This window comes from Lates calcarifer, linkage group LG10 (assembly GCF_001640805.2).
Source record: "Lates calcarifer isolate ASB-BC8 linkage group LG10, TLL_Latcal_v3, whole genome shotgun sequence".
Classification (NCBI taxonomy): Eukaryota; Metazoa; Chordata; class Actinopteri; family Centropomidae; genus Lates; species Lates calcarifer.
In genome coordinates, this window is record NC_066842.1 from 27,482,587 (window position 1) to 27,501,460 (window position 18,874).

The 18,874-nt window shown below is 39.3% G+C and overlaps 1 protein-coding gene across 2 annotated transcripts in view; it reads left to right on the forward strand.

Moving 5' to 3' along the window:
- The window catches only part of ntrk3a (neurotrophic tyrosine kinase, receptor, type 3a), a 171,250-nt gene that overhangs the window by 63,129 nt on the left and 89,247 nt on the right, over positions 1 to 18,874 (forward strand). For both annotated transcript variants that reach the window (XM_018678568.2, XM_018678569.2), the window contains exons 5-7: positions 17,205 to 17,359; positions 17,609 to 17,751; positions 18,470 to 18,614. In XM_018678568.2, the coding sequence (XP_018534084.1) occupies positions 17,205 to 17,359; positions 17,609 to 17,751; positions 18,470 to 18,614 (443 nt within the window). The remainder of the gene's footprint in view (positions 1 to 17,204; positions 17,360 to 17,608; positions 17,752 to 18,469; positions 18,615 to 18,874) is intronic.

The window sequence follows — 18,874 nt, forward strand, 5'->3', positions numbered from 1 at the left end:
TAGATTGAGGGACTGAGCAGTGGTATAGTGGTTTATTTATTCATTTTTTGTTTGTTTGTTTTTTTTAAGGGGCCCATCAAGCAAAGGATAAATGCCATGTGTAATAAATAGTGACATGTAAGACTATTCTTGCATATTTAGTTCACCCAAAAGTTCTGCTTGACTAAAGATTGAAATATTTATTAAATTAAAATTTGCCACATAAGAAATACTGATTTTACAATCAATACTGTCCCATAGAGTAAAGGATGAGACAGCTAAATAATTATGCATTTTGGCCAAATTTCCTTATTCCTTAGTGCAGCCACACATGAAGTAGTTTCTTTGGTAAACTGTCTGATTTGTAAGTGTAGGCCAATGTGCCACCATTTTTTGTCAAGAGACAGTTTACAAATATTACTGGTCCTACACAGGCCTAATGTGTATTGAATTGGGTTGGACTAGTAAAGCTGGTTTAGATTTGGTTGTAGTATGAAAGTTAGAATCAAATTTAGCTTAAAGTCAGGGAAGGGCTAGTATTAGGCAATTAGTTGTGATAGTTGAGGTTAGGGCTAGGGGGAAGGGAATGCATTTGTACCAGGGAGTCTTCACAAATTAAGACAACAGTGCATGTCTGTTCAGGCCTAAGTTTTGTTTTAATATTTTGAGGGACACATTAAGTGGGGTGTGTGGGGATCCTGCATGAAATTTTGAGCATCAAACATTTCATTTTTTGCATTCTGCTGAATTCTTACGTGTGCCTTTTTCTGCTTCACTTTATGGTGAAAATGTTTTTATTTATGTAAAGGAAAACAAAAACTTGAGGCACCAGGTGACAATCAGAAATATAATGGAATATAATGTAGTAAGACTCAATGGCATTCTGTATTGCTTTTAAATTTTTATTCACCTATAGATCAACTTTTCTCATCTATTATTATCCCTTCAGATGCTCATATGTGTCTCAGCATGATTTCTTCTCATGTTGAAAGCTTTTTGCACATTCAGAATATATCACAAATATCTGTGTTTTGGGATGATTTTTAGGAAACATGTACAACAAGAGTACAACCGACTAAAATGCTAACCAAATCTATTAGAGAATGAGACCTTAATCCTGACTATAGTATATGACCTGTTACCTGTTTGTCTGCCTCTGCTTCTCTGTCTTCCTCTCTCTGCCTCAGTGAGTGTATAATAATTGCCTCATTCACTTCAGTTGCACTCTTCCTGCATCCTGTGATATCCTGAAGGGAGGAATTATGAATTACTCAACAAATTAAAGCTGCAAGCAGTGTTGATTAGGCCCTCACACTTTTACGCAGGTCAGGACTGCTGGCAGGATGCTGGTGCAGGATGCATTCTCACGACAATCGGACACTGTGCAAACGAGTCATTATTAAGACGTTATTCCCTGTGTGGAATGCATGGCAGAGGGCATGATGTATTGCAGATGTCTTATCACTTCCTGTGTCAACTATGTGGCACTACAGAGCACACACCAATCATGCATTTTGTTGCTGCATATCCAGTGTAGATCAGACCATGAACATTTCAGTCAGTCAGTCATCACACAAGGCTTGGCTGGTTACCAGTAGGTGGTGCTATGACTATACCAGAATATTGTAATGGAGCTGTCTTCAGGCCTGGAATCGTGTCAAACATGAAGTATGGGCCAGATTGGACAGTGCATTTGTGAGTTACAGCAACTTCCTGTTTTGTGGTGACACTTGAAAATATGCCATGTTGTCAACAAATCACGCTGCCACTCTTTTGTCACTTTTAATGCCAGATTAGCTTGTCTGCTGCTATCTTAGCTAGCAAGCTTTCATGCACAGGCAACATTACCTTAAGACTAGTTAGCAAACTAGGAAACAACACATCTAAAAATAAACTCAAAAACTTTACCCAGTGGCTCACAGCTTCAACTTCACAACTTGAGACAATTTGAGAAAAAACGTATTGGATACTATATATAATACTGGCCCTCTTCCTACTTTTTGGAGTGATGCTGCTAACATCGTGTGTGTGTGTGTGTATGTTGGGGATAATTACATTGCCACAAAAGATTCAGTGGTAGTACAAGCTCATGATTAATATACATATTTTGGGAGTAAAGACCCAGTGCCAAAGTCTATGCCTATGCATGACTATGGGCAAAAACCTAGTACAAATGCACAGAAACTCTCAGAGATAGACATTCATGCTCAGTGCTTATGAATTGATCCATATTGTTGTGAAAGAACACACACACAAAGCCCTGTCAGGGGGTAAATTCTCTCTCTCTCTTGTCAAGAAGAAAAGGAAGTAGGATAGGAAGATAGTGCTGCGAGCAGTTGCAAAAACCAGCAACCTCAGCAGTTATTCAGGTGTTTTTTCTGATTAAAGAAAGAAAAAAGATTACTTGTATAAGTATTTAATACTTTATCCATCTTTCTTCATGTGTGTCTGCATGCACTGAGTGACAGCACACTCTGCCAAGGTCTCCAATCTTTCTCAGGGGAAGCCCACATCTGAGGGAAATCCCCCTGTCTGTTAGTTTGTTATGTGCAATAAATGCTCCTCAATTTCTGGGTTTTACGTGGACATTTAATTACATTGATGAGTTATTACATACACATACTTTCTTTTCAGGGCTCGTCTCTGTTTAATTATTAGGAGACTGATGAACTGGAACATTAAACTTGTTGTGGTGTCGATGGTGTGGGGTTCCACTAAGTTAGCTATTTTCTATGCTTTTTGTGCTGTGACACAAAATGCCCACCTGGATTAAGAACAGATGGATTACTGCAGAAAGAGAGAAAACAGAAAATAGGTTTTTGTCCTGCAAACGGTAACATTCATTCATTTGTGTTTCCCATATTACATTATGAGTCGATGGAGATTGGATGAGCGGTTGCTGTGGCAACAGGCTTAAAAACAGCAGTCTAATTCTTTCATTGCTCCAACACACCTTAATCTATATATGGAGGTTTATGGCTGGCTGATGATACAACACAGAAAAACATGAAGGAGAACAGAGGAAATGGGGAAATAACTGTATGAAGCGCCAATGTAAGATTCAATAAATGAAGCACCAATGTAAGATGGACGTGTATGAGATGTATTCATTTGGCACATCTACCCTATTTTTCCTACACAATTAAACTTTTTGAATAAAGTAAATTGCTACATCAGGTTTGATGATACAAAATAACAAAATAAGAGACATCAGCAACAAATGGTGCTAGCAGAGGGCTGCCCACTGACCTGAAAAACAGTGCTGAATTCTCTTTTCTGATCTCTTTCAGTCGGAAAAAGGTTAGATGTCTTAAATCTTTTCACTCACAGACAGATCAGACAGAAAGGAATTATAGGTTGTTGGTATTCTGCAAGTATTGAGAGTATTGTCACACTGTGACATGGTGAATAGACACAGTAGTCTGCATGTGCTCTAATACGAAGTGTCCACAGTTTTCTCATGGTCCTGAACCATTAGACACAACATCATCATGACAAAGCTCCCTGCCTATTTCTAAGACCATTAGTATCTCAGTAAGGGTTGTTCAGAGGCTGAAAGGCTCTGTGAAACTGTCTAGAATATCTCCCATATCAATAGTATTAAGTATTTGTAATCACATGGAGAATGCTTGCATCCTTTCCAAGGATGTCATTATCATTACCCAAGAACTAACATCCATAAATTTGTTTGGGAAATCACAGGAAAAAAGTTGCTCCTAGTAACTCCAGAACTTCCCTGAGAAACATCAGGTAATCCAGTGATAGTTATCTGTACACCCATGGACACATTGCAACCAGGAATGGACAATAGTGAATTCTCCATGACTAACTAAAATGTAAATAAATATATGTTTTTTTAAAACATAAACATAAACTTTATCAGTCCTCACTAACAGTATAACCACAGTGCATGCCCTACAGGGGCATGCTGGTTTGTGCAGCACTTCCTGATTTTCCACTGGGTTGAAATTGTAACTTTTTATAACCAATCAATTGTAACTGGCTTTTCAGTCAAAGTTATCTGAATTGTGTGTGTTTCGTTCTGAACCAAAAGCTGATGGTAAACGCATGTGGCCTGGTACACAATACTGGAAAAAAAATTGTCAACAGATGACTATGAAGAGCATTATTATATGGCAGGAGGGCCTGGGAAATGTGTCTAAAAACATGACAAATATCTGAGCAGAAAGGTGTCATTAATAAATGTACAAAAGGCCATGAGACTGAGAGAACCCCGTACATGCATATTTGATGAAAATGTAGTCATAAAGCATTGTTTTTAAGGGCTTGTTTAATGTAATAGAGAAAAAGGATCATTTGCCATTATCACCATGAAACCCAGAGACAGGAGGCCTGGAGGCTCACATCAAAACATAGAGTGAATCAGATTCAGACTCAGTGTCATGAGTCACCTTTCAGCAAATTTGGAACATGCCCCTTTCCAGAGTCACAGCAGAATAGTCATAACAGAATAGAATAAAAGAAACAAAATGAATACACTTATGTATTCACTCTTCACTATGTATCCACTTCAAACCTTTATTGTGTTCCAAACACTTCCATTTATTCACAACTACACTACTAGATTGACAAGGAAGTCAATATAGTAACTAGAGGCTTCAACAAGTATGTAGTTATACATGCACATATTCTTATGATTGGTGCTACTCAGGATATGACTGTACCATAAGTCACTTGGCTGTTCATCTCAGTGTATACAGCTCAGTACAGACCAGTGTCAAAACTTAATGCGCGGGCTGGCAGACAGAAACTGAGCATATCATCTGTTTCTAAAATCTGAAAGTTGCTGTCCATTGGTCATGTGACCAACATCTTGCAATTTACAGTAGTTCCTAAGCGAGAGTCCCAAAGTGAAGCTGCCATTTATACTTTATATTTTCCTTTTGCAGAGGAAGATGGCAGTAAGAGAGAGTGACCTTTCAGCCTGGATTTATTTACTTTGGAACAAGGCCAAACTGTACCTGAATGTCATTAACACCTTGGATCTGATTCATATCAGATGTGTTATCTACATCACATGTCTAGATACAAACTGCGTGTCAACATCAGTTGTGTAAGGGGCCATTATCAAGTGGAAATATGGTCTTGGTAAATTCTCTCAAAGTAAGTCAGCAAACATAAACTGAGTGGGGCTTATCTGGCAAACATTTCAATAAAATACTTTAATCAGAACAGGGATATGAGTCGGCATACAAATGTATTTAGTTAATGTTAGTTTTTGGGTGAGCTCAGTTAATAATTTGCTATTTAATTTATCTAGCTTATGTAAATTTAGTTCAACCTGTCAGGAGTGAAGCCTATGAATGTTAAATGAGGCTGTGGGTGGTGTATCAGTAAAGCTGACAGACTCAGCAGTCATTGTAAGCCATTCAGCTGCTTTCTGTGGGTTAGTAAAGCAGATATTCTCCTTCATTCAGCCCACAATGCTAGTCCTGGCTGGATATCCATGTAGTGCTCTCACACATGTCAGCAGCCACACTGTCAATGATTGATTCAACACCGTCCTGGGCCTTATGGAGAACTATCCATACCCTTGAAGACTAACCACAGATAAACTGTGCACACTTACTCCCTCTTTGAGAAATGAACCCATATAAACACTGTCACATAACGCTGTCTGCAGGCTTTTTACACAGGAAAATTCTGCCTTTCAGTACTGATACTTTTACTTAGTGGGCTGATGGTTACTATATGCTAACCCAGTGTTATGTAGAAAGTGTTTGGTAACACAGTCAATATGCACATCATCAGTGTCATCATTATAAACATTACACTCGATATTGGGATGACACAGTGGTATGTCAGGCTGAAAAACTGTGTCAGCCATGGAGGTAAATGTTAATTTAGGCTCTGCAAGATATGTTAACTATATGTAGAAGTAAGTAGTATAAGTATCTGTTTATGAGGTCACTGAATATTTGCCTTTAACCATTCAACCTATGTCAGTTATTTACCTGCTGATGAAACTCAGTTTGCTCAACATTAGCTAGCCATGGTTCTGGTTAGCTCTGACTGCAGCACACTGTCTACACATGTGACTATCACACTTGCCAGTACTAAGTGGTCACTGTCAGCCATGCCCCACATGTCCCCATACCCCCTGCATCATCACATACTATGCAGCCACAAGGTCATACTTCATGCAGATGTTTACACCTCACTCATCTGCCATTTTTTAAGATTTACAGGGAGGGAGCACAGAACAGGTGAAATGAACTTCAGTCAATGAGCAATATAGTCAGTCATTTGTACAGAAAAAGGAGTTGCGATTTTACCAAATTAATATAAAACAAGAGACATGAGAAATATCACAGTGCATACTAAAACAGCTCAACTTCAGCATAAGGAACAGACATTTCCTGTATCCATAGTGCACCAGTTGAAGTGGTGGCTGGTTTGTGGCAAGTGCTCACTCCTTGAGACTGTGCAGCTGTGGTGAGTTTTGTACTTGAGGCTGTTTGTGCTGCAGCTTTTCCACATTTCTGAGAAAATTATTGCTTTTACACGAACTGCCAAAGTGATAGTAAAATGAAAAATAAGGTCTGATCAGAAATACACTCAGTGGTACAGAAAAACTGTGATTTTACCAAGTCTAATATAATGTGAAAGCATGAAACAGAATGGCATAAAAGACTGATTAAAATAATTGTAGTTCTAAAGGCATGAGAGATTATGGTGTTGTTCAGTATGAATGCACATATTTCAGTATATTAATAAAATGTTGATAGAATTCAGCTGGTGTTTCCACATGGATATGGCTGAATGTACTCTGTGAGAAAATGATGATTTGTGGATTTTGTGTCGATATTTGTTCCAGTAAAGATCAGATGAAAAGACAGTGGCACTTCAGTGCATTTAGATGAGTGTCTGTGCTTTGGATGTTAACTTTGCTTTTTGGTCAGAGAGAAAAAGTAACTCTGTTGACCACAGAGTCAGTCTCTGCTTTCATGTCTCCTCTCTATTTACACAGCTTTTCAGCACTAGTGCAGGCTTTCCCACCCAAATCTAAAATATGTCAAAATATTTTCCAGGCACAGTCAGTCTTTATGGTCAGGCCTTGCTTGATTCATGTTGTGCATCAACATCTGGTACCAGTGTGGTCCACAAGCTGGCCTGCTGGGTGGCGCAGAATAAATCCTGGGGACAAACATCAACAAAAATGGTCAGATACTGATTACTTTATGTACTACACATGCTGTAGTCTATAGCATCTCATGTGAATGGGCTATCATGCCATCAAGGATTTATTCAGCCTCAAAATAGGCCTGCACTTAGCACTATGAATGCAGGTGAAAGAACGTACGGGTGTATGTGTATGTCTTCTTAAATTGGATTTGATTGTATTTTAAGCTGCATGGATTTCTCTGAAATTGAAAATGACCTCAGTGAGCTGCTGCCTTTCATATTCAACTTGGTGTCAGTCTGTTAATGACACACTAACAAGCTTTTTGTCGTAGAATAGATATCAGTGTCTAACATCAGTGAAATGTTAAGGCCAGTTCATGGTGTCTACCCTCAGACAGACGCTGACATGGTTCTATTCATGCTAGACAGGGGGATGGGTATACAGACAAATGCAACACATGAGCAGTACAACAACAACACAGTTAGGGTTGTCAGGGCCAGCAATGCGTAAACACTGCCACAATTGCTGAATTATATTTTTATATATGTTTTTTCCCATTTATATATATATATATATATATATATATATATATATATATATATATACAAACACACACACACATACAGATTGCGAGTGGCGAGACCAGGGGCCATCCGGCAGGCCTGCGACAATGATGATCAGAGCTAGCAAACCGCAGCTTTAGCAACCAGCGGAAGCTCAAACATGTTAGTATAGATTTTAGCTGTTTTTTTCAATCCTCAATGGCTGAGGGAGGAGGAGAATTGACTCAGTTGCTGATATACCTGAAAAACCTTTTTCTAGAGGAGCTTTTCCAAGAACAGCTGGACATCGTGCTGTAAGCTAGCTGACCAGTCCCAGCCGGGAAAAGGTTCCCGCATCAGGCCTTCTTCAGCTTAATGCAGAGCCACGGAACCCCATTCGATCTGCCCTGGCGTAAAGCAGGACTGATTGTACAGTTTACCATGGCTGATTTTAAAGGGAATAGTCTCGTTGATCTCCTTGTTTTCCTTCAGCAGAAAAGTATGTGTGAGAGCATGGGTCAGCTGTCCACACTGACATGTTTAGCGGCGACTTATCAGCGAATTTAAATTTATGCGAGAAATCCAACTGGGCAGATTCGACTTTGAGCATTAGCCTCCATGGTGGTACAAAAGGACTTATTGTTGGAACTGAGGCTCACAGATAACCTCTACAACAGAGTAAACTCCTCTTGAGGAAAGAAAGGATTCAGTCTCAGTGAGTAAAATGCATTTTATTTTATTTTATTGTTTAAATCTTTGTCATTTTATTAGTTAATATTGATGCTTCTGCTGGAGATGAAGTGTGTGGCTCAGCTGTGGCAGTGTTTGGAGACCTGTTGAATTGCGTTAATTGGGATTTTATAGCATTGCTTTAGTAATGGCATTTATTCTGGCCACATGACATGTCTGTCTGTGATGTTCTGTTATACTGCATTTCTGTATACTGTCGATGGTTTCTGTAGCCGTTACGGTATTAAGAGGTGGGTCATTTCAGGTAAGACACTATTCAATACCTAGATGTGAAATGCACAGCCCGTCACTGCAACAATAACATGAGCTTGTTTGTTGTATTTGGTTGAACAAGTTACATGAAAAAGTCAGCAACAACCGCTAAGGGAAAATAGGATCAAGGACTGTACATACTGTGCACGAAGCAGAGCTCAGGTATTGGGCTTTATGGTAAATGGACTGTACTTATATAGTGCTTTTCTAGTCTTTTCGACCACTCAAAGCGCTTTACACTACAGATCACATTCACCCCATTCACACACATACAGCACATATATATATATATATATAATGTGCTTTCTAAACACACATTCACACACCTCTCTGCATTAAGCTGAAGAAGGCCTGATGCGGGAACCTTTTCCCAGCTGGGACTGGTCAGCTAGCTTACAGCATGATGTCCACACATTCACACACCGATGTGACATACACATCAGAGGAAATTTGGGGTTCAGTATCTTGCCCAGGGATACTTCGGCCCGCAGACTGGGGGAGCCGGGAATCGAACCACCGACCTTCTGATTGGCGAGCGACTGCTCTACCTCCTACCCCTTTACTAGGCACTCAACATGGCACACGTCTGAACTTAATTCTGTCAGATTAAGGCTGCAGCAGCACAAGGTGTAACAAACAGGGAGAAATGTGGCGATGTAAGTGCAAAAGTGAAAATTGCACGTAGAGAGCAGATGAGTACAGAATGGGATACGTATAAACAACAGTACAAAGAAAATGGAAAAAGTGATTGGGATTGGTAACTGTTTAGATATACCACCTATCTTTCTGCTGAAGACTATCTGATAAAACTTAAAATAAGATGGCATAAGCATAAAATATTGAGCATAAGCACTGTACATTATAGTTGTGAAGTATCAACTATCACATTTTTCTACTCTCCTGTCATTCTGTTCTGCTTGTCTGTCTGTCTATCTGCCCCAACACTTTTAATGAAAGTGAGAGGTTATTTGTGCTATATTAATGAGAGAGAGGTTATCTGTACTACAAAGTGGAACAACTCATTTACATCACACTCTCCTGGTCAGGTAGATGAGGGAGTTAATTAAGTTGGTGTCAGAGGAGCAAAGATTGCATTTGCTGAATGTCGACAGATAAACCCTGATCGACCCAGGAGATAACGACATGATTTTAAGGCCTTAAAGAATCTACTAATGAAAGGACTTTAATTATATCAGGCTTAAGGGTGCCACATAACAAGTGTACTGTAGGATGATTCACTGCTTCACCATGCTATATTCACATGTACAGTATGTTGGTGGGAATGTGAGTTATGTTAAATTACCCTGCAACTGTCCCACTTTGATATAATAATTATTTTCTGCATGATTCATTATCACTACTAGTTAACATGGAAAAAAAAACAAACAAACTTTAACACACATGATTAATACCAAACAAAACTACACCAAAACTTTGGTTGGGGTCACTCACACATGTGCTGGTAGAAGTATTTTATATCAAAAAATGACTTAGTTGCCATGGATGAAACAAGCAGAAGCCATTATTCTGAAGTGTTTGTGTATACAAGAACATTTGTCCTGAAACATGTTGTTAATGAAAAGGGAAAGAAGTGTATACGCTCAGTATATAAAGATAAGATTGTTGGTGAAGGTGTGGCCAAATACTTAACAATATTATGATCTTTCCTTAATTTCAGATGTCACCCTGAGCCAATAAAAAATTAACATTACCCATTCTGTTAAAGGGAAACACCCTTTAAGGGAATGTCATTTGGTCACAAAAGTAACCAATAAACCCTTTCATAATGCCCTTGGGAGCGACTCACGCTCCAACTAAGTCTGAGAACTCATGGTTGTCCTATGGTGAAACTCATGAATAGCTCGAGGCCCGATACACTTGCTTTAAGTCTGAAACGCTGCAGACTAACACACAGTGCATAGCACTTTGATGTTAAAACAAAAAAGTCTATGGTATTCCACAAGTTTAAAAAAATGAAACATAAACAAGATATGGCCTATGGAAGATATGGAGTTGGTACAATACATTATTATTGTTGATGATAACTTTCAAATATGTTTGCACTGACAAAAAGGTGGTGGTGTGGACTGACCTTGAATTGCACTATTGATCATTTACTGTATATCTTTATTTTATACATGACAAAAATGTACAAAGCACTCTGCTGCCATGACAAATTTTAATCGACAGATCATAAAGTGTTACTCAGATGATGCCAATAGATTAATTGTTCATTTATGATAAAAAAGATGTGTTACAGATTTGTTATTGAAGTAAAGATATCAGGACAGCTTCAACAGAGCTGATCTTCCTCGTACAGACAACACCGATGTCTCTCTAATTGAAACTCTCTCTCCTTTTGTCAATTTATAATCCTACTGTTCTTTGGCTGGCATGAAATTGTAAAATCAAGTAGTGCCACACCATGCCGTGCCTCAGACATGCTAATGAGAGCTACTGAATACAAGCCAGTAGAGTGAGAATCAGAACGCTGTGATCCTGAGAAGAGTTTGTTGCAGTTTTTGTCTTGGCTGAGATTTCATTTTTCATCAGCTGAAACACTTCACCACACAAGGCACTGTGAAGTGTGAAGTGTGAAGAGGGATAGAGAGTTGTGTGTGTATGTGTGAGAGTTCCTGGATGGAGCTTGCTGAGATGAACAGAGTAGAAGCCATAACTGGAAACTGATCACAATCGAGCAGTTTTATCTCAGTCTCCGCCTCTGCAAAACATATTTCCTATAAAAAAGTTATATGGGGGAAAACAAGCTTCATTTGGAAATTAATGTTTTTGAGGACCCCCTTTTGTTTGTTTTTTGTCTCTATCTCAGTCTGCTTTTCTATTCAAAGTAATTCAGGTTGTGTTTCAGTCCTTAGGCTTTTTTTCTGCAGAGAAAACCAGTTTGTTCCATTTATCAAACCTGTGGCTGTGGCTGTAATAATGCGTGTATTGATCTCAAGGTTGGGTATAAACAGGGGACTGTGTGTGTGTGGGTGGGTGGTTGTGTGCAATCAGCTTGGGGTTCAGATCAACAAATGTTCATTACTCTTGCCCCTTCCCCCTAGCAAACACACCAACATGCACTAGATAGCTAGTATTCATCACAGCAAGTCTGCAGGGTGGTAAAGAACCACTCCATCTCTGCTCTGTGTGTGTGCATGTGTGCGTAAAACAGTGACGGGGCATGTGTTTGGAGCTCTGAAACTGACAAAAGGTTGTAAAAGGTTGTTCGAAAAGTGACTAATGACTGAATAGATCAATGAATAACTTTACATAATTAAAATGTAGTGATAAATGAAATATAAAGCTTTATACTTCCACCTTCAGTCAGGTGGTTAGAAAAGAGATTTTCTTTTCCTATACCACCAATCAATTTATCAAGGTAATGAAATCTTTCACTCCTCTTTTTATTTTTCACTAGCTCATTTTATTTTTCCTCTCATTGCTTTTTCTTTTATGGTCTTAGCACACATTTAATCATTTACCTCCTCTCTATTTTTCCCAAGCAACCATGTTGTTGGTGTTAGTTGGTTAGCTCAAATACTTTAAGTACTGTAAAGAGTTTTGTAATTCATACAGTTTTCACAGTGCTGGTAATGTCCATGGATGGCCAGGGCAGGTACCAGTCCAGTGTGTGTGTGTGTGTGTGTGTGCGCACGCGTGTGGCATCAGTGGAGAGCTATTGGCTGTGCTGCCAGATTGGGAGGTTTTCTGCCCAGCTGGGCATCTTTTTCTTTAATTAGGAGGGTAAAAAAATTGATTTGGACATGCTGTTATAATTTGGGCCATTAGGGTGGTTTTCATCTACAAAGAGTTTGGTTACATTCTGAAGTTCTTCAAACTTTAATTTTGAGACACAGAGGAAGACAAATGAGGTGATGATTCCATATGAGGTGAAAGAGACAGGTGCATACAAGTGTTCTAAAAACAACAGGAAGTTAGTTTTTGCAATTCAACAGCTTAACTAAGGTAGGCTAAAACCTGTAGCACCTGACTGCAGCAATTTGAAATCTGAATCATAACTCAGTCAGATCTGAACTCACAGACATGGTACACATATTTTTAGATTTCCATTACTTATGATGGAAATCATGAATAAATGTCAGTGAGCTATAAGTCTAATAAATAGAGGAGTAAAATAAATGCTGTTTTCATTTATTAAAGGAAACGAATAAAGCTTTGTCAGTTTTGGGGCCATATGCATACGTGTCCATGTATGTTTGTGCAATGTTTATTCCTGTGTGTGCAAGCACAAGCACATGCATTTTAACATGCATTTGTAGTGTGTCTGACTGTATGTTTCCATGGGAAGATGGTGTCCTTCACTTACAGCAGTAGACAGTAAACTGTCTAGACGGTTATTTGTCATTCTGTCCCCTCTCAACAGAACAATCACCTCAAGTGTAACTACTTATTTTACTGCAGAAAAAAAGCCCTCTCATTCCTACTCTCTGTCCTTCACGCCTCCATGAATCTTACAGATACAGCTGTGTCACAAAACTGCCATCAGCCATAAATAGTGACATCATGGAGCTCCAGTGGAGAAATAGCTGTCCACAAATGATGTATGTGATGACACAGGACTGAGATATCAACAGAGAAATGCTTTGGGGTGTAAGCAGATCAGTTGAATAAAACACAGGAGTTATAAGTAAAAGTGAAAAGTCTGATAAGTTACATGTATTTCTAAATGTAGGGGACGGTGACACAATAATGTCTTTCTTTTTACTGAGAAACTGGCAAACAAGTGAAACCCAGGGAGATTCTGGTATTTGTCAACCTGGGTATTATTCATGATTATTATTATGGTTATTGGTTGTGGTAAGATTTTACTCAGTGCCCCAGTTGTAGAGATTTGGGGAAATATGGCTAGAAGAACAGTCACTGAGAGCAAGCTGCTACAACTTCAACAAAACAAAGTAAAGACAAAGTAAAGTTGCATAAACATTTGACTGGTCTTGTGTGGTCCCACCAGAAGAGGCACTGCAAAATTAATCCATGCACCTTAAAAAATATTTGGATCTTGAACCTTTGTGATGTAGTAACTAACTCTGATGGTTAATTAGTGAACTGCTGTAGCTAACAAGCTAACCACTAACTCACTAACCTTCACTAACTTGCTAACAGTTGATCAGCACCTCTGTACACTGTTAAATAAAAAAAAAATAAATAAAAAAGTACTGAGGAGGGAAAATAATGCTCCTCAAGCTAACATCCTTCTTATGGTCAGACTTTGTAGCTTAGCTCATTTGCCAGCAGGGCAGTAACTTCACACTGTCTATTCAACATTCACATTTGTACCATGGACTCCAGCCTTGTTGTGGAATAGTTTATATCCTCTCTCAGGTTAGCACTGTCAGGGCTGCTTGCTATTGGTCATTGCTGCAAATTGACAGGTCAGCATTCACCAAACTTGAACATTTGTGCAGATTTATTTAACCCCACAAGCAAATTCTCCTAACTGTGGCAATTTCACCAAAAAGAATATTAAGGGATAGTGTGAGCAGGCATGTGTACATGATATGAAGTAGCAAGTAGAAAATATGAGAAGCAGTGCTTGAGCTGGAACGTAAAAGGTAATGGCACTGTGAACCATGGCGACTGCACAGCTTGAACAGAGTGAGATATGAAGAGTGAAACTTGTGTTTTTCCATCAAACACTGGTGTAACTAATAACACTGTTAACTGCTGAACTGCATAGCAGGAACTGCTTGAACAGAGCCACCGTTAATGTCACTCCTGCTGTGACAAGTCAGTACTGTTGTGAAAAAGGTGTATGATTCTGATTAATTTGAGAATAATAATGAAATCATTCAAAAATCATTCAAATGCTGCAAGGCAGTCAAGATACAGGTTTGCAGTATTTTTCAAAAAGAAAATTACAGAAGTACATGATGGACAGATTTTTAACAGGCAAGAAGAAAAAAAACAGTAATGCTCATCAAGCAAACTGTCACCTTTTTCATGCCAGTTGAGTTTGCAGGCCTGTAAGCATACGGTGTTCTCAAAATATAGTACATCCTGAGTTGGTCACCAGCTAAGTCAATATCTGTGCTCACAGCATGAGCTTTCCCTCTGAATTAAACACAAGTAATGAGTAATGACATATCTGGGACCAAAGTTAGACAGGCAACCCAGCAGAGACCGAGGGCAGCCAGAACAGGTAGCGGCAATCAGGTATTCAACAGCTAGAACACCAAGAACCTGACAGCTGCATTTCAAGTTTTGAATTAATTTCAATGGAGCTGCAGTGGACTAGATCACATAGGACTTATGTTATCTGTAGATGGAGCTGAGACAGAAAAAAGAAATGTAAAAGAAGAAAGTGAGGAAGCATGTTAGCTGATTGGAAAATACTTCACAGACTACTGAGAAGAGCTGGCTGCAGAGGAAAAAAGGATGGAGCATGTGTTGCCATGACAAAATCATCATAGGCTGATTAAGCTGGTGCCAGCTTCTGTGCATGGGTATTAGAAGCTGTGCAGCTCATAAAGTTGGCCATGTGGAGGAGTTTGTATTTAGTGACCAGTGTTTTAGGTGGCTAAAATTGTTTTTGAATGGAGACACATTTGTGATAGATTTCAGGACATCAGACAGTTTGTTCCAGAGAACAGGACCAAAGTAACTTAGTGAACTTCCAAACCGAAAAATTTTTCTCACCACATTTGGATCTTCTTCCAGGTCCACTTAGAAAACCATCACCTGATGGCCTTAGAGCTGTAGGCGGACTGTGGTCAGTGAGCAGGCTAGAAGTGCACAGGGAGCCAATGAAGTGATTTCAGCACTGGAGTAATGTTGGGCTTTTGTTTATGCTTGAGGGCACCAATTGCTGCCTTTTGAATAAGCTTGAGCCTCCATAAAGGCAAAAGTAGTATGGTGATGTTATATGGGCTTTCGGTTATACTGTGCTTTAATGAGGGAATTGGATGGATGAATGGGTGTCTGGCTTGGACAACAACTACTTATCCAACAGTCACTATAGTACCACAGTGCATCACAGTCAGGTGTGGTCACAAGTAAAAGAGACCACTCAGACCCCACTTAGCTGTGATGTTAGGTTTTGTCACAGGTTTCAGAGACCTTTCAACCTCTAGAATCCAGTGCAGTTGTTTTTCCCCCTCTTTCTTCCAAAATTTAGTGCGAAGTTACCCTGCAACCAAGTAGTTCTAGTTGCTTAAACTTACCAACCCATAAGTGAAAATCAATATCTTCTTGATGAAACATTAGGACCAAAATCTGTCAAGCATCTCAGAATGTATGTCCATGTAATGAAGGTATATAATAAAGGTAACGAAGCGGTATAGATAATGGAAGGATGGATATACCTAACCTGTGGAAAAACCTAACATCAGAGCCTATGATGCACTGTGTTACAAATAAATTAATATTTTCTGTAAAAGTGTGTCGAGACTAAAAAACAGCAGTAGTAAAAATGAAAATTTTGCACATTCAAACAGCTGTTTTAAAACCGTTTGAATTTTCTCTCTGTCAGAAGGTTCCAAAAATATGTAAAATGCCAGCTGACTGATGAGAGGGTTGTATTTCAGAATGGTTAGTAGGCTGACTCATTCCACCAGAATGAATAAAATACACTTTTCACAGAAAAATGCTCCCTTGGGTTGCAGTGTTACATAATCAGCAATGTGTGAGCTTCCATGGATTCCAAGATGTTTTACACTCTCAATATGTCCAACTCTGAAGTATTATTACTATTATGACCATTTTGGGTCAGAATAGTTGAGGCCCACGACAACTGGGCTGTCACAGTGTGGAGATCCCTCTGGGCCTGCTGAGGGTCGTCCTCCATTATTTGACCTAATGAGGGTTGCTTTCACTGTCTTAGTTATGTCAGTGTTGATTAGGGATAGACCAATTATCAGCCAGGACAATTATCAGTGCCGATATTCAGAATTTTGACGCATATCGGCATCTGCCTTTTTTTTTAATCCGATAAGAGATCAATTTAAAACTGTGTTATTTTGGCTCTGATGCAGCCGCACCTCTCTGTCTGCAGTCACTACTCTGTCTCCAGCATTGTCCCATCCACAGCACCATCTGATTGGTTACACGCAGAGCCACGGCATGGGTAACAGCAGTGAAAGCTGGATGTACAGTGCTCACACACGCTGAACAACTCTGCTTTTTGCACCACAGTCTGGTGCTTCTCAATTGGGACTACTAATTGATTTAAGACTCACATTTCTGTGCAAATTTTATTTAACTTTGTTTTTACTATTTCAGAAAGCTATTTATTTATTTATTTATTTGTGTATTTATACAAAATTTTAGTTAACTTTATAAGAGATGCTGCTGACCCTGGGAAAGCTGTTTAATAAACATATGCTTAAAGGCATTTAAACAAAGTTAAGTGTAGGAGTTTGTATTATTCAAAATATCGGTCTATCTCTAGCTTTGATATGTTGTACCTGTGTAGCTCTGACATGACAAACATGCTTTGTTCCTCTGGTGAGTAGTTTGAGTGGGATGAGATTTTGCTAATACTGTCAGTGCTCTTTCTTTCTCTTTCTCTCCAGCCATTTAGAGGAGGTGGAGTTTGCCTGTGGCTGTGAGATCCGCTGGCTGCAGCTATGGCAACAGAGAGGAGAGGCGGGTCTAAGCAGCCAACAGTTATACTGTTATGATGGCTTCAGGAAGATACTGTTGCAGAACATGAACATTAGCAGTTGTGGTAAGTTTAGGGTGTGAACATTAGCACATTGGCATACACATCTTACATACATACTTTGAACTTTATGCTCAGGAACTCTGACCTCTGATACAAATTTCTATCTATCTAATCAATTACAGCTGTTTAAATGATAGAGCTGAGGTTGTGAAACAACTGGACCAGTTTTTGTGGAAACACTGTCTTTAAAAGTTAAAAATTATTCCATCTAATCCTGGCATTATACTTTCTCTTGTGTTCTCTCTCTCACAGACTTGCCTGATATCAGTGTCAGTCACAGCAACCTCACAGTCATAGAGGGTGATCGAGTAACAGCGATTTGCAACGGCTCTGGATCCCCATTACCTGAGGTGGACTGGCCTGTCAACGGCTTGCACTCCATCAATGCACAAGAGGTAGAGAGGATACACACACGTAATATGAAAACACACAAGCGCTAGACTTGTGAGCGTTGCCACAAGATGCCATCAGTTGCCTCATAAATAATTAATGTGTCTGTTGGCATCAATCATTGACATGTTTTGCAGTGGAAACAAACCACTGTACAGCAGTTGAGTTTTCCACAGAGTGGAAGTGTTGAAGTCTTATTTTATTGATTAGGTGTAGTTAGTTAGACAAGATGGTGAAATAGCAGTTTTTTCTGAAAGCAAGTGTTGTAAATGGATTGTGTGATTTCAAACTGGCTACTTGTGGCATGAGTACATGGATTATGTTCATGAATTCCACTCTGTTGCAAAACTTTCTTGACTTCCATAGTGCTAGCCTCTGCAAAGTTGAGGGCACTTCACAGTTTAATACAAGCCTCACTGAAGAAATAGTGTTCACACCAAATCGTAATAACATAAGGGTTTCTTCCCCTTCCCCATTTGGCCAGCACTGTGTGAATGCAGCATAATGCTGATATTGACACCTTTGCTTACCTTTGCTAGATGAGCATGCTGGCTAGTTAGCTAGCTACAATGTACACTTCTTCCTTTCCTTTCATGAACCGGCTCCCACACTACAATCCTGCCTGACATGTTCGGTCATTATTTGCTCATGTTCATTTTCATATGATATTATTGTACTTTAATTGTTATTTAAAATTATTATATCATCCTGCTCTCCCTCCAGGCCAGAGTCTACGACAACAACACCATCCACTCCATCAAAATAACATTGGTCAATGTGAGCAGAGATGACAACAACTTCTTGCTAACCTGCACTGCCACCAACATAGTGGGCATGACCAATGCTTCTGTCCAGCTGACTGTTCACTGTAAGTACACACACTCACATACAATCACACACATATTCATATTTGGTAAACACATACACACGAGTCCTCTTCTATTGGTTGGCTGTTACATTTTCCATTTAATGGTGACTCTAGTGTTTTCATAGTATTAAACAGGGCCATCCATCATCATTACAACCCATACACATCTGACCTACATGGAGAGAGAGAGTGTGTGTGTGCATGCTTGCAAGGGTGTGGTGTATTTGTGAATGTCTTGTCATACGCAAAGGCTTCATAAA